Raw genomic sequence first — 23,387 nt, 5'->3', positions numbered from 1 at the left:
TCTCTTAGTTTTTAATCGAGACAAAGGTCATTACAATAGATCGAATGAATATATTTACCAGGTGCAAATCACGCATCGGGCAAATATGTAAAAAGGCTAATAAAACAATTTATTCAATATTGAAAAACCAATGTCACCACACCAAGCATAGCAATTAGATAACCTGAAGAATCAATTTTTTTTTATTCAACCTTATAGTATTAAGAATTGTTCATATTTTTTCCTTTAAGAGAAAAAGAATAAGAATGAAATGATTTTTTTCGATGTACACCTTAGGATTTGGAACCCCAATGGGCTTCCAACTATTTCGGTCGAGTCAGGTTAGTCCACTAAGGGATAAAACTCTTCCAGTGTGAATTTTCTCTATTTACAAAATTTGAACGCAAGACTTTACTTAAGGAAAATAAAAGCCAAACCATTTCAAATAACCTATGCCGTCAACACTCCAATGGAGTATAATGTTGGGTGACGGTATGGTCACCAACAACGTCTACATTGCAAATACTGAGATTTTAGAATTTCTAGTTTAAGACATCGACGTTATGAGTGGAGTTTTGTCTAGTGCAAAAGGTAAACAACTGAAAACCTTAAAACGATCTCTAATGGATTACCAGCAAGCATTCTTTTTCTTTCCTTATTTTCTTAATTTTTAAAATTAATTTGCATCTGGAAAAAATTTAAATGTCAATAGATTTGAGAGTGATTTAAATAGCAAGACCCCACATCGACTAACCATGTATTAGAGAGCGAAACTGAAAATTAAACTAAAGATTGAGGACGAGAAGAATTTTCTTAAGTCAACATGGTCAATAGGTGGAATATCATTTTTTTTTTTAATAACAGAGTGGATGATGTCGGGTATACCCAATTGGAGGGCACGTTTAAGGGACATGGAGTTGATGAAGCAGAATATGTGATTCCATATGTGGGCTTGGGCATGCATAAGTGAGCCTCCTGCATTACCCATTGTCTTGTTCATGCCCGAACCCTCCATAGGGTATGTGCCCGCTGGACTCGACTTGTACTTGGTGTGTATGTGTATTGTAAATGATACGTCTCAATCGTGCCAATTATATAGAACCCTATGGCCGGGTATTTGATGCGTGCACTTGGAATAATAGTGACTCCAACTAACTTTCTTCTCTAATTTGTAATATAAATTAAATACGATTTTTTTAAGCTGAGAAATAAAATAAATCATATAATAAGTTCACATCAGAGGACCAATAGGACACCAGCTTGAAATTGGAGCATGGAAAATGATTTGTGTTGCCATCTCTTTTTTTCCTTGCTATTTCTTTTTCGGTTACTAGGGAGGTCCACATAGGCTAATACAATGAAATATTCTAATATCCTAATAAAATACATGAGTAGTTTCACAACGAGTGTTGAATTTGAAACATCTTGATTATCAGTCAAAAGTATGCGTTACTGCTTGACAATCTCTTTGGCTCCTTGGTGCTTCTTGAATAGAAATTATTAGCCTTTACCGGCTGAAAAATAAAATAAAATTATATTATAAATGATAATGAGTATAAGATAAGATATGGTAAGATGACTCCACGTTATATTATAAATAATAATGCGTATAGTGCAGAGACGGACGCCTTCACTTGGTAACCAAGAATTTCTAGTTCGATACTCGATGGGGACTGGTTGTGCCCCTTCATTAGTTATTAGGATTTTTATTTCATTGTATTAGGTCCATCGGCCTCCCTATGTAACCGGAAAGGGAAAAAAAGAAAAGAAAAGAAGATACTGTTCTTAATATGTGAAGATTGGATTGTGGATTCAAAGGAGAATTTATGGATAAATGATGGTTTAATTATTCATTCTGAAAAGGTTCTTTGACAATATTGATGATGAGGCTGTTGAAATAAAATATTGACTAGATAACATGTTATTAAGGCCATAATAAAAGCAGATCTTCACCAGTTAACTCTCGTGTCCTCAATTCGCCACTATAATAAAAAATAATGTAGCGCAGTAGCGCATATCTTCTCATGATAACTAAGAAGTTTCAAATTTAACACTCAGATGCGATTACATGTGCCTCTTTAGGTATGTAAAATTTATAGTATGTAAAATTTAGTTTAAAAAAATAACATAGTTAAAAAAATTATATTTTACAGTGGAATTTTTTAAAAGAATTTGGTATTAACCAAATTAAAAGTCTATATTATGTAATTATTGGATATTGTTAACAGTCAGTGCATATTAATATGATCAATTCGATAGATAGGAAAAAGAATTCTATAAATTAAGAATATTGTACATATAATCTTGTAAATTTAGTTTAAAACTAAGAAAATCAAAACGAGAAATTTTATTTGAATCTCTTTACTTTACTGTTGTATTTTTTGTAAAAGAAAATGAATATGCCATAAACAAAATAAAAATCTAGCTAGAATGAGTGAACTTCTTTTCGGTTTGATATAATACGTAATCTTTGGACTTTTAAGCATTTATAACAATTTAGTATACATCATAATGTCTAATCTTTAATGCATTTAATTTATACTCATTAAAAGATAACAATAGTAACGGTTTTTCAAATTAATTAGTTTATAATCAAATTAATTGCTATAATTAATTGCATCCTGGAACACTCATATAATATATATATATATATATATACACGCATATTTAGAGAAATCGCCTATCTTTATAAAAGAAGATAACTCATGGTTTATTTATCTTTTCTTCTATTTATAATTATGCAATTGTATTCTAGGTAAGTCTTAAATATATATATATACACACACACATATCCCTCCAATCTATATCATGTAGCAACATTATATTAAAGATAATAAAATCTAGAGAATATTATATAATACTTGACTTTTAATTTTCTTTAGCTAAATATATATTTTGAAGGGCATATAATTAGATTTCTCCATGTGTTTATATGAAAAGTACAAAAATATAAATTAATTTTTAATATTGACCCCATAAAATAAATTTTAGTTAATCAACCCGTGCAAAGCACGGGTAAAAGACAAATGTGTGTGTATATATATATAGTAAAATAGATTACGACTGTAATAAATGCCCATAACAAATATTTGCAATATTGTAAAAAATTAAATTTCATAAATTAAATATTATAGTAAATGAAATGTTATTCTAATTAAAATAATTATAATAATGATATAATAACTTTTAAGATACAACGAACAAATCTTACACTAACAAAGAACATATATTTGTGTTAATAATATATATGGATGCCGGCATGTGACAATCATTCCAGAAATGAATATATTGTAAAATAGAAAGGGAAAGAATAAATTGATTGACATTTATATTATCTCATGAAATTGAAATTAATAATTAAAAGCACTTTATTGTATTACGAAGAAAATATATTTTTCAAATATCAAACAATTATAATAATAAAATTATATTTAAATGTGTTAAAACGATCATATACGATGCAGAGTATATAAACACTACAAAATAATTTAATTGATTATGCATAGGATTTCCACAACAAAGTATGTTCTATAGAAAAACTTATGACAATAATATGAATATAAGCTCATAAATGGAACCAAAAATAAGAATATCACAAGCACTCTTTAAATAAAAAAGGCGAAACAAATTTTTATTTTAATTACTAAATTTGATATATAATCAGGCCATGATGGCACTCAACTCGAGTGGCACTCCAACACGGCCTTAAAGCACGATGAATATAATCAGGCCATGATGGCTGAGTTGGACGATCTCGACGAAAAGAGGATATGAGCCTTACAACACATGAACGTTCAAAAGAGAAGAATTGTACGATCTTATAACAAGCGGGTAAAGCCGAAATCTCTTTTGCTTAGGGACCTAGTTTAGAAAACAGTGCTGCCTATCAGCCAGAAGGATAATGCTTTTGGTAAATGTTCATATTTTGCAATAAGATTCAGCCCTAGCTAATTGTTAGCTATCCTCAGCTAGGAATGTGGACCATTGTGGGTTTCTTTGACAACACGGTATTTGCACCCTTTATTTTATCTATTTTTCCGGTATTTTTCATTCCTTTGCACTTTATCTTGTGCTTTACTTCCCGTTCTTCAATTCTTGCACTTTCATTTCGCACTTAGGATCATAGAACCCACCGAGCTTCTTGGATTATCCATCTACCTCCATCTTAGCTCCCGACAAAGTTAGAGTTCCATCTGCGGCTTGGCTTTCAAGCCCTGAAGTGTGTTTCTTTCGGCTTTGCGAGGCCAGGATCCATACCACTTGAGTCTTCCGAGATTCATAGTGGTAGGACCTATCGAATTGGCTTTTGGCCCAATCTCATATGTTTTGGGGTAAAACTACATGCACGTGTTGAAAGAATCAAAATGGCCTTATCGTCGTGACTATGACAATGTATGATCAATCAATAGCCACACGTACATTACATATTTATATCATCAAGGAAACCCTTGAACCGTGGCACTCAAAGTTCTTTTCCGGTGAGGATAGCTGGTAGTTCCACTATTCATAGCTCTTGGGATAACGCCCTGACACGCCTGACAACTTGTTTCCTGCCACATGTAAGCTAGAGGGGAGTTGCGCTATTTTAGGTGAAACAATGGTTAATTGAATAATCACATACAAGTTAATTAAATATAAAAGTTTGTTAAGGCCATTCAATGGAAGGGAGATGAAAGATGATAGAGTACTAATGAACTTAATAATTAAGTGAAAAATCACTTCAGCTACGTCGTAGGGTTAGAATAGGATTTAAAGAGATAAATGTAGAAATCTATATTCTATATGTATAATCCATAAGCCTTATAAAAGAGTGAAGCTCATTTGCTTATTTCTCGATTTTTCGTTATTCCTAAAATACCTTTGGTGGTTACACATTATTACAATTAGTGCCTTTTCAAACGGAGACCTTCATGATCTAATCACTTTTCGCATAGTGGTTACACGTTATTACAATTTAGTGCCTTTTCAAATAGAGACCTTCACGCTCTGTCACGTTCCCACGCCTTCAGTGCTTTTACAGAAGAGTGCCTTCTTGTAATCGAATGAACAACCAGAGCTCCGACATTTCATAACTCAATCTGCCTGTTTGTTTGTTCTCGTCGGTGTCCATTCTTTTGGTTTTAATTGCCTAGTCGGTATTCGTTCCTTTTATGTATTAGCTTTTGTGTCCTGCTTTCAGGAGATTGGATTTGCAAAGCATGAGCTGGAAGGTTGTTCACATAATTCATTTGGATTAAGAGAGCAGCCCTATCCATTGACCAGTGTTAGGTCCTTTTACTTGATGTGTATTTCTCTTGGCTTTGCAAGGCCGGGATCCATACTACTTGAGTCTTCCGGGATTTACAGGTGTCAGACCTACTAAATTGGCTTTTGGGCCAATCTCATCTATTTTGGGCTAAAACTACGCGTACGTGTTGGGAGAATCAAAACGGCCTTATCCTCATGGTCGTAATAGCATGTGATCAATCAATAGCCACATGTAGTTACATATTCATATTGTCAAGGAAACCCAGCTGCCGGATGCACTTGCAGATCTCTTGAACTATGGCACTCAACACTCTTTTCCGGTAAGGACGGTTGATAGTTCCACTACTCATAGCTCTTAGGACAGTACCCTAGCACGCCTAGCAACTTGTTTCCTGCCACGTGTAAGTCAGAGGGGAGTTGCGCGGTTTTAGGTGGAACAACTTTCCGGCACGCCCCAGGGGGACCCCATCATGCAATGTGTTCATGCCCGTCGAAACTCGTGTAGCAAAGAAACGCGCAGAGATGAGTATTCAAATTCATGACAAGAACTCAGTGAATGTGATAGTGCAAGATAAACTCACAATGATTAATATTATAAATGTACATTTCTTCTAATATATAATTTATACTGTACATTTATCACGTGTTAGAAAATATGACCCCCACAATAATTTAGTTTTACCTTATTGCTATTCGCCTATACAAGATATATGCCATGGGCATTATATTATGTATACCGAAATAATGGTAGCATTTTAGGGCCCTTATTCCTTACATTGTTTAATTGGGGGTGCTTATGGAGGATTATAAAAAATTGCATAGAAACTCTCATAATCCTCAACTTAACCATGCTAAGAATTTCGTCGTGACTCTCCTTTCGTGTAATAGATAAATCGCAAAGAGGGGACATGTCTTTTCATTTTTCAGTTATAGGTTACATTCCTCATCTAGAAGAGGATCCTGGGTATGAAAGAGCATCCCAAGTAACCTTGAATTAATGCGCAATCTATATGTAATGTATAATAGCATAACGGAGAGAAAGAATCAATGTCATCACTTGAATTTCTAAATCCCCAGCTCATTGTTGAGCGATTTTAACATGCCGGACTACATATATGTGCGTAGCATGAGTACGACATCCAGTTAATGTTTGTATTTTAGAACGAAGGAGAACATAACGGTGTTGAACTTCCTTTTTGGGGAAAATTCCCCTAATTACTTGATTCGTAAACAGATTTGCTCTTTCTGTTTTTAAGATTATGAAAACATAATTGTTGATGGCTGCTTCTGCCGTTTCCTCTCAGGGACCCATACCGCCTGTCTAATTGGCCTTCGGATCGAAGTGATTGAGATCATAGTTGCAATATCTTAATATTAGATTATTAATAGATCATTGCAAGTTATCTTAGCAAAAGATGTGCTTAATAGTTCCAACTTCCAAAGTGTGTTCACTTTCTGCGTTTTCACGTGATTTGATAAATAATGCAAATAAAAAACGTGCCAATATGCAAGGAAAAATATATAAACAATCATCACTGTAATTAATAAAAGTAACATAAATAGGATTTTTTTTAACAAATAGGATTTCTTTTTCAATTATATAGAAGAGGCCATGAACTTCATAGTTAAATAGAAATTTTAATAACTAATAACGAAATACGAATAGTCTGTTAACGAGAATTAAACTTGGAATCTCTTAGTTATTAAGCTATGACGTGTGTCATTATGTTACATACTTGTTCTCAAATAAATAAATTTATATTACTTGAAAGGTCCATTTAAACGGGACATTCAGGGGGACGGGGGACGGGATTGTCTATCACGGATCAAAATTCAAATAGCCCAACTTATTTTATTTCGGGTCGTGTTGGGAAAAGTTAATCCCACATCGGAAGTATAAAAAGAAAATATAATGATTTATATGGAATTTGGTCTCACAATTTGACAGCTTGATCTTTTGAGTTGAAGTTGAGCCCAAGCTCATGTAAGTTCGGTAGAATTTAAGATGGTATCAGAGCCCGTGGTAATGATTCTGGAGGCGCGTATGGGAGCACACATACCATGCCAGGGAAGTCCGAGTCCAGAAGTGGAAGCCCAGCTCGTAGTAGTTGTTAACTGGGTCAAACTTCGATTTTCAACTTTTTACTTTCATTCCTAGTGCCCTGCGATAGGCCACCTCCCTTCGCTCTCTTTATTTGTCCTCTAGATTGAAGCTTTCAATTATTTTTATTATTTATTTTAAATGTTTACTCATTAAATAATAAAGGGTAAATAATCTTAAAAAGCACGTACTATCAACAAGTTCCTTAATCTAGCACGTGCTATAAAAATTTTCAAAAAAAGTACAACGTTTCAAAATTGTCCCACATCTAGCACATCGTTACCCTTTCGTCCGTCCTTTGCCGCTAATTGCTTATGTAGCCGTTAATTTTGACTAGGTGGCCGTTAATTGGCACGTGTAACACTCCCATTGGTAGTTTTTTTCCCCTTCAATTCTTCCCCTCTTCTTCCTCCTCCCCTGCTCTTCCTTTCCGATTGACCGCCACTTAGCTCACACACAAGCTCCGACGGTAGCAGCCCGACCTCGAGCTTCTCCTCTATGGCTCGGCCTCGTCCATCACCATCCATTACCTTCCTCCCGACTTCTCTATCCCTCTATCTCTCTTGACACCCACAGACCATTCCTTCCTCCTCAACCTTCCATATTTCATCCACATCCTCCTACATTTGTTTCCTTACATCACACCACTACTCCACCAACTTCCTCTTTCCTCTGTCATCCCTTCAGCCGACTCCTTCCCTCCTCACTGCCTTCCTCAGCTTACGACCTCTACCTCAGCCTCCTTCCCTCCTCACTGGATGTAACGCAATTAGAAGGTTGCGTAATTTATCGAACCTGCAGAGGTTAAAGAGCACTGGAAGTGCAAGGTTGTGAAAATCTTCTGGAGATTCCGGGCCTCGAGGAACTGAAGTCCCTGAGAACATTGAATGTTTCCGACTGTCCACAGCTTCAGAACATTCCGAGTCTTCCAAATGTAACAGTAACACGTCAAATGAGAAAGATCAGTCACTTGATAAGAGGTAGGCTTTCATTTCTGTTTGAATTATGTGCGCAAGTTTTTCTGATTTATCTCCAGTTCCTCATGGCTTGATATATGTATATGTTTAGTAGTTGAATGAGTAGCAGATGAGCTAACTTTTGGTTAAAAATGCTCTTAGCAGGGATGGGTGAATAGGAGACAGTTTTAATGCAGATGCTACCATGCATTACCAAGTAGATTTACATTTGTCGGATGATTGGTGAAAGAGATTGTGTAAGAATGGGAAGTTTTGGACATTGCAAATCACAGAATGCCGTTCTTCCTGGCCTTGTTGGACTTGCCGTTCTAGTTGGTGTGCTGTTGTACCACTTACCACAGCACCTTCTCAAGCTCCATGAGTTCCATTGATGCTGCCCAACTTGTTCCCTACTGGGTTGTCGCTGCTCCTCGTGCCCTGACAAACCCCAGCCTCCCTTGTCCTCCAACTCAGCAATAGAAGTTCATCGACGAAGAAGAACACGGAAGAGGAAGAGAAAAAGAAAAATGGCCCCGTCACTAGGTTTTTCATGGCCAATGTCCAATGGGAGTGTTACACGTGTCAATTAACGGCCACCTAGTCAAAATTAACGGCCATATAAGCAATTAATGGCAAAGGATAAACGGAATGGTAATGGCGTGCTAGATATGGGACAATTTTAAAACATTGTACTTTTTTAGAAAATTTTTAAAGTATGTACTAAATTATGGAACTTGTCAATAGTATGTATTTTTTTAGGTTATTTACCCAATAATAAATAATAAAGATTGTGTATGAATATTTTATGTAATGTGAACCTTATTCAGTAAAAAAAATATAAATGCATGGACTAAAAAGGAAAAATTTAAGAGAACCTAATTACGATTCTCTCAAAATAATAATAAGTTTGCCAACTAAGTCAAATGGTGTTAAGTGCATATATTCTCAACAAATGGAGTTAAATTTCGTTTCTCCAAACCTCAAGGGAGATTTGTGCATTTTGCCCATAAATTTACTTACAATTATCCTCCTAATTCGGCCCTGTTTGGATTCAGGAACAAAAAATTTTAACTTTAACTTTAACTTAACACACTACACAACAAAAACACACATTTTCCAAGTTAAAAATTTTAACTTTAACTTTAACTCAACACACTACACAACAAAAATATAAATTTCTTAAGTCAAATTTATAATCACATCTCATTTGTCCTTTTCCACAATCAAAATCAAAATCAAAATTAAAATCAAAGATACTTCAACTCTGAATCCAAACGCACCCTCAACGACTCACTTTCCTCTATCAAAATGCCCGGTCCTTCCTTGTTGTTATTATTGCCTGATATATTCGAAGTTATTGTAGGATGAGATCATGGAGATTAATAAATTTATTTTATTGCTTTAATTTACAAGAAAAGCTCGTGAGTTTAAAAGCAAATAAAAGAAGGGAAAAATAAAGGGACATGAGTATTTTCTCTACTGAGAATTATATATACCAAACATCTCTTAGTTCTGAATCGAGACAAAGGTCATTACAGTAGATCGAATGAATATATTTACCAGGTGCAAATCACGCATCAGGCAAATATGTAAAAAGGCTAATAAAACAATTTATTCAATATTGAAAAGCCAATGTGACCATCAGTTTCGATAAACTGAAGAATCAAGTTTTTTTACTCAACCTTAAGAATTGTTCATATTTTTTCCTTTTAGAGAAAAAGGAAAATGAATGAAATGATTTTTTTCGGTATGCACCTTAATATTTGGAAATCCAATGGACTTTCGACTAATTTTGTTTAGTCAGATCGGCCCACTAAGGGGTAAAACTCTTCCAGTGTGAATTTTTTTTATTTACAAGACTCGAACGCGAGACTTTATTTAAGGGGAACAAATACCGACCCATTTGAAATAACCCATGCCGATGAAATGATTTTCTTTATTCTATTTTTCCATGGATATAGTAAAGACAAGGAAAGTATTCTCAAGAATGGAGGAAATATGAATTCTTTTACGGTAGAGAGATATCAATTTACTCCTCTTAAATTTCATTCCTCCATAACTGCTTCGTCTGGTGATGGAGTTTATTTCCATTACAACCCCACTCCATTGCACTTCATTTTTTATCAAATTCAACAAGATAATGATTATTATTTTGTCTTTTTCTCCTATTTAATAATAAACTTTCACATTTTTTCCTAATCATTATTACAAGCAAGTTTTTAATAATAAATTTCCCAACTCCACTTCATTTTTCTAGTAATTCAACAACATAATAATTTCTTTTTTTATCTTTTTCTCGTATTTAATACTAAATTCTCACACATACTTTTTCTTAACCATCATTATAGCCCCACTTAAATATATATTAATATAGGAACGGAGTGGAGTTAAACTCTACCCATGACCAAACGCCACCCAAATCATTCCCTTGATGGAATTAATTCTTTTTGAATAAAGCATACTCCCCTCCCTTATGGTTTTGTTTAATGAACTTCACCCTATTCTTAACCAAAATAGACACTCTACCCCGTTGATTTTATTGACTTAATAAGAAAATTTTCTTTTGATCCTCTACTATTAGCTGCTTTTCACTTTCATCCCAATTCATTTTTCCTTTTCAATTATTCTCATCCTCAACTTTACCATTCCTCTCCCACTCCTTATTGTATCGCCGAAGTAGTTACCATCCCTCTCCTACTCCTTATTGATGTTTCTTTTACATTCATTTGTTAATTTTTTAGAATTATTTTATTTATTCATGAAAGATTACATGGTCGCAAATTTATATATGAAACTTGTATTCCATGCTAAATGCCGCCAATACTCCAATGAAGTATAATGTTGGGTGATGGTATGGTCGCTGACAAGGTCTACATTGCAAATACTAAGATTTTACAGTTCCTAATTTAAGATATCGGCATTATAAGTGGAGTCTTGTCAAGTGCAAAGACCTCCACGGTAAATAACTGAATACCTTAAAACGACCTCTAATGGATTACCTAAAAGCATTCTTTTTCTTTCCTTATTTTCTTAATTTTTAAGATTAATACCTTAAAACGACCTCTAATGGATTACCTAAAAGCGTTCTTTTTCTTTCCTTATTTTCTTAATTTTTAAGATTAATTTGCATCCGGAAAAGATTTAAATGTCAATAGATTTGAGAGTAATTTAAACAGCAAGACCACACATGGGTTAACCATGTATTATGGAACGAAACTGAAAAGTAAACTAAAATTGAGGACCAAAAGAATTTTCTTAAGTCAACATGGTCAAAACGTGAAGTATCAATTTTTTTTTTTAATAATAGGGTAGAGTGTTCAATTTAGCTAAGATTGGGGTGGTGTGTCATTATACAAAATCTGCATGGAGAGTGTATTTTACCCATTCTTTTTTGTAAGAAACTCATTTTTCAGTTATAAAGGAGGTCTGTGGATCTAATACAATAAAATAGAAATCATAATAACGAATGAAGGGGCACGAATAGTTTTACTGAGTATCGAATCTAGAACCTCTTGATTAACAGGCGAGAGCGTGTGCCACTGCGCTATACGCACATGGTTACAAGGGACACAGGCAATCCCATTTTGATAAGAGTGGATTGATACTCATAGCATAAGGCACTATACCCAAAAATGGGCAAAGCGCTATTTCGGTGCAAGTCGCAAGAGTAGTACCAAAAAAATCCTGAATTTTTTAATTAAGAGAGATATTGTGAAAGTTTTTTTAAAATTTATTAAGAGCTTTTTTTAGTATTGCTTTTTATTTTTATTCTTGAATCAGGAAGACTTTTATTTATTTTCAAATATATATTTAATATTTAGGAGAATTAAAAAGTTTAATTTTTTGCGTATCAATACATTAGATAAGTACGATCATAATTTCTTTGATGATTTGATCGAGTAGTCGAAGAGACAACCATAAGTAAAGGATTATCACGAAAAAGATGAGGCTTCCACATTACAGTACACTTGTCAGCTTTAATAATTAAGAGGAACATCGTTTTATTATTTTGAGGCAGTAGTAGTACATAAACTGAAAATGATAAATATTGACATAGTAGTGATCATATTCAGGGGTATACTTCGATCAAAGACCGAAGACCTAACATAGGAGTTATCTTATAGTCACGAAAACCTGCTTCGACAAAGAGTTTAGCCCATTCTCTTTCGGTCCGCTCTTTTCCTGTAAGTATAATCATAAGCTGCATGTCGCAGAAGAGCTGCGTCTCAACCGACTCCTCATCTTCTTTACCGAATCCCAACACGATATCGACAATAATCAACTTGCATCCCTTGCCTTCCCTTAGTCCGTCTTTGCATCGTTTCAGTATCTTCACGCTTTCCTCGTCGCTCCAATCATGGATTATCCACTGCCATAAGGGAACGTACTTTTCACGTTAATAGGCAATTATGTATATCTGCATGGTTTGATCTCCTAGAATTCAATCCCACATAATATCGTACCAATAATATATGTTTGTGTTCAAAATCTTTATTGGCCGATGAAGTTACTGGATTATCAATATATGAGATTATTTCATCATAAATTACCTATCGAGAAGAAGTGATATATACATTGGAAACTTGCCTTTAGAAGATACGCGTCTGCTGGTGGAATTTCCTTAAACATGTTCCCTCCAACGTACTTCACGTTCTTGGTCCCTTTCAAGCCCGCCACCACGTGCGGGAGATCAAACACCGTGCACTCTAAATCCGGGAACTCCGCCGCGATCGCTTTAGCCATCGTCCCAGTTCCACCCCCAACGTCCACCAGTGACCTCAGCCCCTCGAACGCCCTCTTGCAATCCGATCCTAACACCTCGGTCGCTAACAACCTGGCATCACTTGCCATTGCATTGTTGAAGAGCAAGTTCTGCTCTGGCCCATTACCCATGTGCTCAAAGAAGAGCGATCCATGCTCCGTGCTGAATGGGGTAGGGTCATCGTTCAGAAACCAGGCGCCCAGGCAGTGCCCCGAGTTCATCAGCGCAGGGTCCAGCATCGCGAGTGCGTAGGGCCTTGTGCTCAAAGGGTTGTCCTTGAGGAGGAGGGAGGAGACATTGTTTAGGGCATACCCTACCTCTTCTCGGTCATCCTGGGCAACCACTCGGAGGCTTGTCTGTTCGAAGAAGCCTGAGTGGACAAGGATACGCATGAGGCGGGAGATGCAATGAGCCTTGCCTGGATGGACCGAAAGTGCTGAGACGAGCTCGTTGATGGTCATGGGGCCACCGTGGTTATGGATGATGTCAGGTATACCCAATTGAACGGCACATTTCAAGGACATGGATTTGACGAAGCTGAATATGTGGTTCCATATGTGGGTTTGGGCATGCACAAGTGAGCCTCTTGCATTACCACTTATTGTCTTGTTCATGCCCGAACCCTCCATAGGGTATGTGTCCGCTGGACTCGACTTGTACTTGGTGTGTGTGAATTATATAGAACCCTATGGCCGGGTATTTGATGCGTGCACGTGGAATAATAGTGACTGCAACTTACTTTCTTCTCTAATTTGTAATATAAATTGAATACAAATTTTGTAAGTTGAGAAATAAAATAAATCATATAATAAGTTCATATTAGAGGACCAATAGGACACCAGCTTGAATTGGGGCATGGAAAATGATTTGTGCTGCCATCTCTTTTTTTTTCCTGGCATTTCTTTTTCAGTTACTGGGGAAGTCCACGTAAGCTAATACAATGAAACTTTTTAATATCCTAATAAAGAATATGGATATTTCACAATGAGTGTCGAATCTGGAATATCTTAATTATCTGTCAAAAGTATGCGATGTTGCACTACAATTTCTTTGATTCTTTGGTGCTTCTTGAATAGAAATTATTAGCCTTTACCGATTGAAAAATAAAATAAAATTGTATTATAAATAATAATAATAATAATAATAATAATAATAATAATAATAATAATAATAATAATAATAATAATAAGATAAGATATGGTAAGATGAGTACAAGTTATTGTTTGAGGAAATAATTTGAGTTTTGCAAATTTTAGCGAGGCAGCATAAAACACGTGAATATTGGTTATATCGCGACCGTATCATTCCATGGAGTCCTGGCCCGATTATTTATCAATATAAATAGACTGCAATTTACCCCATCTTTTGGATATATTAGCAAAGTGTTCCCTAATCATTGAAAATTTGCATTTTATCACCCAAACTATCTAAAAAGAAGTAAGTGCACTTCTGATTACTTTTCCGAGTAAAAATTTATTTATTATTAATTAATTAGTTCAAGAATTAAAAAATAATTTCAAATATAATAAAAAAGATAAATAAGGGAAAAATAGGAGAACGTCAAAGAGAGAGAGGGAACGAAAGAAGAGAGAGATGTTAACTGCTCACTTAATCACCACCACACCCAAAACAGGTCACCAAAGACCTCTTAGGGGACCGGCGACCTTTCATGGGGTGATGGTAGTAAGGGCAAGCCAACACTACGCCCTTTTCTCCCCAAACTCTCTCTCTCTCTCTCGTCCTCCTCAAGAGAGATTTGAAGCAACTAATTTCACGGTGTCAAGAGTTCAAAAACCAATTGTAGACTAAAATACTGCAGAATCACAAGCCATGAACCATCACATGACTGTGCTAGGGCACATCTCATTGGTGTAAATTAATATGGAACCCTATGGCCGGATATTTGATACGTCCATGTGGAACCCTACACCAACTTTCTTCTTCAATCCATAATATTGGATTAGATATGGATCTTTATGCTGGGAAATAAAATAAATTATCAAATAAATTCATATATTAGAGGACCAGTAGGGACACCAGATTGAAATTGGGGCTTCGAAATTGATTTGTACTGCCATCTCTTTTATTTTCCACAGGAACACTACAAACATCTACGGTGTATATTTGGGCGGATCTTAAGTGGAAAATTATGGGGTCAGCTGACCCATTGATTTCTAGAAAAGTCATAAAAGGGATTAACATGTGGAAAACACTTTCTTCATTTTACTCACTTTTCTTAATGTTTTAATTAAGTATGGTTCTCTTATGTGGAATAAAGAGTAAAATAAGTACGAAATATGGCACTTTAAGTCTTTATTTTATTTCTTTTTCCTTTTCCTTCCACACTCTTCTTCGTTGAAAAAAATCCCCCGGATTTTGAATGCAACGCATCGCACACTTCAATATATTATAGCCCTCTCAAGAAAAGTTTTATCGTCTCACTTCTTAATTAGATTTGCATCCTCTACCACATCTAAAGTCTCACTTATCTTTTGTAGACTTCGGAGCTTCTGGTTTCTTACAAGGTAGATTGAATGGAATGATATCTTTTAGCTCTTCTTTCGTTTGGAGATCACTATACATGCAATTATGAAAATAATTACTTTTTTTTATTAAAAGAAGATATAGCGCAGTGATAGACGATTTCATTTAGTAACCAATAATTTCTAATTCGATACTCGATGGGGACTACCCATACCCTTTCATTAGTTTTTAAGATTCTTATTTCATTGTATTAGGTCTATGAGCCTCCTTATGTAACCGGAAAGAAAAAAAAAAGAAGAAGAATTTATGGATAAACAATGGTTTAATTACTTATTCTAAAAAAAAAAGGTTCTTTGACAATATTGATGATAAGGCTGTTGAAATAAAATATTGACGAGTTAACATGTTATTATGGTCATAATAAAAGTAGATCTTATCCGTTAACTCTTCGGTCCTAAATTCGCCACCATAGCTTCTTTGAAAATATTGATGATAAGGCTATTGAAATAAAATATTGACTAGTTAACATGTTATTAAGGTCATAATAAAAGTAGATCTTATATGTTAATTCTCCGGTCCTAAATTTGCCACCATAGCTTCCCTGACAATATTGATGATAAGGCTGTTGAAATAAAATATTGACTAGTTAACATGTTATTAAGGTCATAATAAAAGTAGATCTTATATGTTAATTCTCCAGTCCTAAATTTGCCACCATAGTTTCCCTGACAATATTGATGACAAGGCTGTTGAAATAAAATATTGACTAGTTAACATGTTATTGAGGTCATAATAAAAGCAGATCTTATCTGTTAATTTTCTGGTCCTAAATTCGTACTATAATAAAAAAGAATGTAGTGTAGTAGCGTATATTATCGTATGGTAACCAAGACGTTTCAAGTTTATTCAGGCAGAACTACGTGTGTCCTTTCATTAGAGATTTATTATTTCTATTTCATTCTACCAGGCTTATGAACTTTTTTTTTAACTAAAAAAATTGCCTATATATATATATATATGCATATCTATAATATTATCTTTATAGTTCACTCGTTATTGTATTTATACCTAGCTAATAAACTAAGATCCCTCGCCCTAATCATCTATATGTGTGTATATATATATATATATAGTTGCATCCCATATAATAAATAGGATTAAAAAAGTAAATGCGAATATTATATAGGGTCACAAATGTAAATGTCTATATAAAATTTAAAATTAAAATATCATTTATAGGAAAATTAAGTAAATTCTTGCATTAAATGTATCATATAGTAAAACAATTAAAAATTATTTATTAATTATTTTTGTCATTGTTAGCAAAACACTATCATATATTTATTTATAATAATGGATTTATAAAAGTTTTATAATTTTTTATATTCGACCTTTTATTCTACTGAAATATCATGCACTTCTTTTTATGTCTAAATAATATTTAGGGTTAAAAAATACTTTGCTGCAAATAGGAAAAATAATTGAATATATATATTCACTCCAACCTAAAGGTAAATGTTTATGGGCAAATTACAAAAAAAAATCAAGTTTTGTAAAAAGTTTCAGTTTTGTCTTAAATTTTATTTTGTAACAAAAAAAATCATAAGTTTTCTAAAATATCTCAAAAAGGATCTCCGTTATAACTTCCGTCAATTTTTGCTGCTGATGGTGGGTCCCTTTAATAGTCCATGTAGGTCACACGTAGGCAAAAATTGACGGAAGTTATAACGGAGGTCATTTTTGAGATATTTTAGAAAACTTATGGTTTTTTTGTACAAAACAAAATTTGGGACAAAACTGAGACATTTTACAAAATTTGAATTTTTTTTTGTAATTTACCCAATGTTTATTGAGATCCAACAAGAAATGTCAATATCTAAATAAAATTATATAAAAATAAAGATACATCACATGTATTAAATAGGGTTTGAAAATTAAATTTCAAGATTATATAGGGTCACAAATGTAAATGTGTAAATAAGGTTTACGGTTAAATAATCATTTATAGGAAAAATAAGTAAAATTCTTGCATTAAATGCATAAAATAGTAAAATAATTAAAAAAATATTTATTAGTTATTATTGACCATAAAGAACTATCACTTATTTATTTATAATAATCGATTTATAAAAAGTTCTATAATTTTTTATCTATTCAACTCTTTATACTATCGAAATATCATGCTCTTTTTTATTTTAAAATAATGCTTAGAGTTAAAAAAGTATTATAATTATATTTAATATATTTGTCACAAATAGGAAAAATAATTGAATAGATATATATATATAGATTCACTCCGACCTACTCGAGAATATATAGTCACTCCAACCTAAAGGTAAATATTTACTAATAAAGGGCTAAAAAAGTCAATAGCTAAATAAAATTTACCTATATATCTAATTTAGATTAAATTCAATTTATAAAATTCAATTAAATTAATTTTCTTTGTTTTTTTAGAAGGAATATGTAACAAACAAAATTAAAATTTATGGTATGTAGAATTTAGTTTAAAAATAACATAGTTAGAAATGAAATTTACTTGCATTAATTTTTTTAATTTTACAGTGGAATTTTTTAAAAGAACTTGTATTAACCAAATTAAAGTATATACTATGTAATTCTTGGATATTGTTAACAGTCAGTGTTTATTAATATGATCAATTCCATAGAATAGGTATGACATACTTTACATAGGAAAAAGAATTCTGTAAATTAAGTATAATGTACATATAATCTAGTAAATTTAGTTTAAAACTGAGAAAATCAAAATGAGAAATTTTACTTGAATATCTTTACTTTACTGTTGTATCTTTATAAAAGAAAATGAATATGCTACAAAAAAATTAAAAATCTAACTAGAATGCGCAAACTTCTTTTCGGTGGATATGATACGTAATCTTTGGACTTTTAAACATTTATAACAATTTAGTATACATCATAATGTCTAATCTTTAAAGCATTTAATTTATACTCATTAAAAGATAACAATAGTAACGGTTTTTCAAATTAATTGTTTTATAAAAAAATTAATTGCTATAATTAATTGCATCCTCGAACACTCATATATATATATATATATATATATACATAAAAGCATATTTAGAGAAATCACCTATCATTATAACATAAGAGAACTCTTGGTTTATTTATCTTTTCTTCTATTTTATAATTATGCAATTGCATTCTAGGTAAGTCTTATATATATATATATATAGACACACATATCCCTCCAATCTGTATTATGTAGCAGCATTATAATAAAGATAATGAAATCTAGAGAATATTATATAATACTTGACTTTTAACTTTCTTTAGCTAAATATATATTTTGAAGGGCATATAATGAGATTTTTCCATGCATTTATATGAAAAGTACAAAAATATAAATTAATTTTCAATACTGACCCCATAAAACAAATTTTATTTAATCAACATGTACAAAGCACAGGTAAAAAGCAAGTATATATATATAGTAAAATAGATTATGCCTGTAATAAATACCCGTAATAAATGTTTGCAATATAGTAAAAAACTAAATTTCATAAATTAAATATTATAGTAAATAAAATGTTATTCTAAATAAAATAATTATAATAATAATATAATAACTTTTAAGATGCAACAAACAAGTCTTATACTAACAAAGAACATATATTTGTGTTAATAATAATATATATGCATTTTGGCATTTGACAATCATTCCAGAAATGAATATATTGCAAAATAAAAAGGGAAAGAATAAACTGATTGACATTTATATTATCTCATGAAATTTGAAATTAATAATTAAAAGTACTTTATTGTATTAAGAAGAAAATATATTTTTCAAATATCAGATAATTATAATAAAAAATAATTTTTAAATGTGTTAAAACGAACATATACGATGCAAAGGATATAAACACTACAAAATAATTTAATTAATTATGTATAGAATTTCCACAACAAAGTATGTTCTATAGAAAAAATTATGACAATAATATGAACATAAGCTCATAAATGGAACAAAAAATAAAACTTAAAGATAAGAATATCACAAGCACTCTTTAAATTAAAAGGGTGAAACAAATTTTTATTTTAATTACTAAATTTGATATACATGACATATCTATATTTTCAATTAACTTAAATATATCATATTATTGAAATAATTAGCTTCAAACCATTATTAAAATAAATAATTTACTCTAATTTTCAACAAAAAATATTGAAAAATACTATTTGAAAATTTAAATTTAAATTAATAATTATTATTTAAAATTAGAAATTGGTGTTTCAAAATGTAAATAATTACAAGAAGAAATGATACGAAAATATATGAAAAGGAATCAATTCAATGCACAGGCCAAAAATACTAGTATTTAAAATAATCATAATAAATCCATGATGTGAGAGTTTTAGTATTTAAAAGAATCATAATAAATCCACGATGTGAGAGTTTTATTGCTTAATGGGCCGACTCAACTCGATTAAATTAGTCAGGGTTCGTTTAGGTTTCCGAATACCAATGCTCGCTCCCAAAAAAAATCATAATAAATCTCATTCTCTATCATTCGCATTAATGAGTCAACTGCTACTCAATGAATATTTTACAATCTCTTGTTTTCCTATCTACTAGCCCAATCTCACTTTTTCTACAATAGTGTTGAAGTTTTTACAATAGAATGCTAAAAATATCCTAGGATGGGACACTAATCTTACCGATTATATTTTTCAGCTTTTAATCATAGTTGATTTGTTCAAATGATTCGTCAATCGTCATCTCTTCCTCTCAAATAGGGTCTCGAGTTCAAGTTTTGGGAATGGAAAAAATTCATGATTGGGACATTTTTAGCCTTTAGACTAGTCTTTTTTATGGTAAGTTTGTTTTGCTCGCTGACCTTTAACTTCGGTGAAATTCAATTTTCGATTTACCCAGCCGGACAGTGTCCTTAAAGAGATGGGCTCAGTTCAGCCAAAAAAGATGGGCTCAGCCCCATAAAGTAACACATATGGACTGAGGGCCCAAAGAGGCCTAAGTAATGGGCTTCATGAGCTCTACCTTCGGCCCCATACAAAGATATCATAAAGCCAGCCCATCTAATATCATCAAATAAGTTTTTTTTTTTTTTGGTTAAAAATATTTTTTTTCTAAGCATTTCTCCTGTCTTTAACCGTTCACTTACCCTATTTAGTTTCTCATTTTTTATATTTTCTTATTGTTGAGAGGCATAAGGTAAAACCATCCCACACCGACCACATAAAGGAAAATCCATGTGTTTGTATATGTCTTGGATTTCACCACCTAGTATATTGAGTTTTTGAGTTGGTTATGAGTCAAAGTTCGTACAAGCTTAATCAAAAGTTAATATGATATCAAAGCAAGGTTTAACACGCATCTGAGGATGGCAATGTGGGCTCACACCACATTAGGCCCATAGTTTCGATAGAAACCAAAGTGCGCCTCGCATAAATTCCCCTTTGTTCAAGCATGGAAGAGGAAGCCTAACTCGTGGTATAGTAAAAAGAAAAGATGCCCATCACATGGCACGTGTAGGTAAGTGCGAGAAGACCGCATGCTATCACGTGAGAATTGGTGTTGAGAGTCAAAGAGCAAAAACCGTTCTACACCAGCCACATAAAGGAATATCCATGTGTTTAGCTCAAATTTTTGGATTGGAGATGAGGTCAAATTCGTATAAATGATAAAAACTACCTAATCGATAAAAATAATAATGATTGTATTGTTGAATTGAGGGAAAAGTAATGAATAGTTCGGGAAATTTAGTATAAAAATTTAATTGTAATAATAGAAAAGAAAATGTATGTGAGAAAATTTATTAGTAAATCGAATAAAAAAATAAAAAAAGTAATGATTGTGTTGTTGAATTGAAGAAAAAGTAAAGTTAAATTAAGTTAAATTTAACTCCGCTTCTAAACGAATAGTTAGTCTTAACTTTATTTTTAATTTTGGCTTGATTCATCTTTTCGTTCACTATGGTTCTTAAGGGTACGCTATTAGTCCACATTAGATCCTGTTGTCTAAGTCACCACCAAATTTTTTGACATGCAAATTTTTTGCAAATGAAAATCTAAAATTAAGAAAATATGAAAAAAGAAATAAAAAGAACATTTGCAGCTAGTTTGTTCGATATCGTCATTGACCATTAGTTTTTTGTTATCTAGAGTATGGGTGTTTAATACCGGTGATGGCGAGGCCTCACCCAACCCATAATATCGATATCTTAATAACGATATCCGAAATCTCAGTATTGTGTATAAAGACTTTTGTTGGCAATTACACCATCACCCTAGGTTAGAAACCGTGGAAATGGTCATCCGTAACTTTGTTAGACTATTGATGGCCATTATTGTAGAACACGAGCTGCCATGCAATTTTTCATGAATAATAAAACAATTTTTTAAAACTAATAAATAAAAAAGAAAATGTCAACAAGGAATATGAGAGGGACAGCACTACCACCACCTTGGTGCCTCATGGAGCTACTAATTGACAGTGATCTATACGAGCTGCGGGTGTGGACGAATGGAGGTTAGGGCAGGGTAAAGGCATAACCACACCCTAACCTAGATCACTAAGAACTTTAAAGGACAGTCATATTCGTAAACAATACAGTATAATGTAAGCATGATCTCTTAGTGTGAAATACAGTAGCTTTGGTTATTGATCTTGAGGAGTAAAGGTCTCACCGGCAGATGCCCTCGCTCTAGCTTGTCAGGAGCCTCAATGATTATTGATAAGTTGCTCTCTTTTCTTTCTTTACTTCCAAATGTCTTCTTAATAATATTACATATTAATAGGTTTATCCAAAATTTGAACTGTAAGACAAAAACGAATAAACCGTATAATGTTTAAGATGAGAATAATCCAAAAGAAAAGGAATTAGTATGAAAGTGAAAAGCATATACAGATTGAGGACCAAAGGAAATTTATCTTATCAAGTCAACAAGATCAATGAGGTGAAGGTGTTTATTTTGCTATGTCATTAAGCAAAACCTCAAGTGCGGGAACTGTACTTTATCGTGTTAATAATATCTCATTGGGAAGTGAAAAAATATTTTTTTTTGCTTGGATCTTATAACAAAATATTTTTGTAAAAGTTTAAAAGAATGTTTTTACGAAAAATTATTTAAAAAGTTAAAAAAACTCAAAAAAGTAAGAAGATTTCATTCAACCGATCATTCTAAGGTCATCTGATTACTTGGCCAACATGACTTTTAACAGGCCATATTAGTAGATAACTTGTCATGTCATCATTTTCCGTCAGGGACTAGATGAAAACGTGGACAGAAAGACTAATTTGTGGAAATTTTTCATATGGCGTGATCAATTTGTACACTTAACATCTTTCGGGACTAATTTCTTTAGCAAGGTATCTTTATGGGACTAAGTAGTGAATTTACTTTTTTTTTAATCCTCGGAATTTGAATATGGTAAATTTAATATTACAATGATAAATATTTATTTCGAGAATTATAAGTAAAAATTTGTGTACATATTTATCATCTTAATTATTAATGAAAATTTTAATAAAATAATTTAAAATTTTATGTTAAGTTAAAATTCTCAATTCTATTCAGTAAAAGAATAGTAATTATAAAAATTTTGAATTTCTATGTTCTCTTATGCATTTTTCTTATATATTAAATGTTCGTGAATTTGAATAAATTAAACTAACTCTAATAATTTATATATTTAATGTCTTTCTTTCTCTTATATTAATATATTATTATCATTTACTTTCATTATAATATATTAACATATGAGTTAGTAAACCATTTACTATTTTACCCATATTTATTAGTTGGAGTCAAGTTTATACATTAGTTTCAATGAATTAATTGATCTGATTATCTG

At 32.4% G+C, this 23,387-nt stretch overlaps 1 protein-coding gene across 1 annotated transcript; it reads right to left on the bottom strand.

Annotated features, from left to right (window-relative positions):
- Nucleotides 1-12,259: 12,259 nt before the first annotated feature.
- Nucleotides 12,260-13,693, bottom strand: LOC116203153 (trans-resveratrol di-O-methyltransferase-like). Its single transcript, XM_031534816.1, has 2 exons — nucleotides 12,871-13,693; nucleotides 12,260-12,652 (listed from the first exon to the last, which is right to left on the bottom strand). Exons 1-2 carry the CDS (start codon nucleotides 13,672-13,674, stop codon nucleotides 12,353-12,355), a joined length of 1,104 nt encoding a protein of 367 aa, XP_031390676.1. The 5' UTR covers nucleotides 13,675-13,693; the 3' UTR covers nucleotides 12,260-12,352.
- Between the last annotated feature and the right edge of the window lie 9,694 nt (nucleotides 13,694-23,387).

This window comes from Punica granatum, chromosome 4, assembly GCF_007655135.1.
Source record: "Punica granatum isolate Tunisia-2019 chromosome 4, ASM765513v2, whole genome shotgun sequence".
NCBI classification, from domain to species: Eukaryota; Viridiplantae; Streptophyta; class Magnoliopsida; order Myrtales; family Lythraceae; genus Punica; species Punica granatum.
The sequence above is the reverse complement of the archived record's forward strand: the minus strand, read 5'-3'. Positions and strand labels throughout refer to the sequence as shown.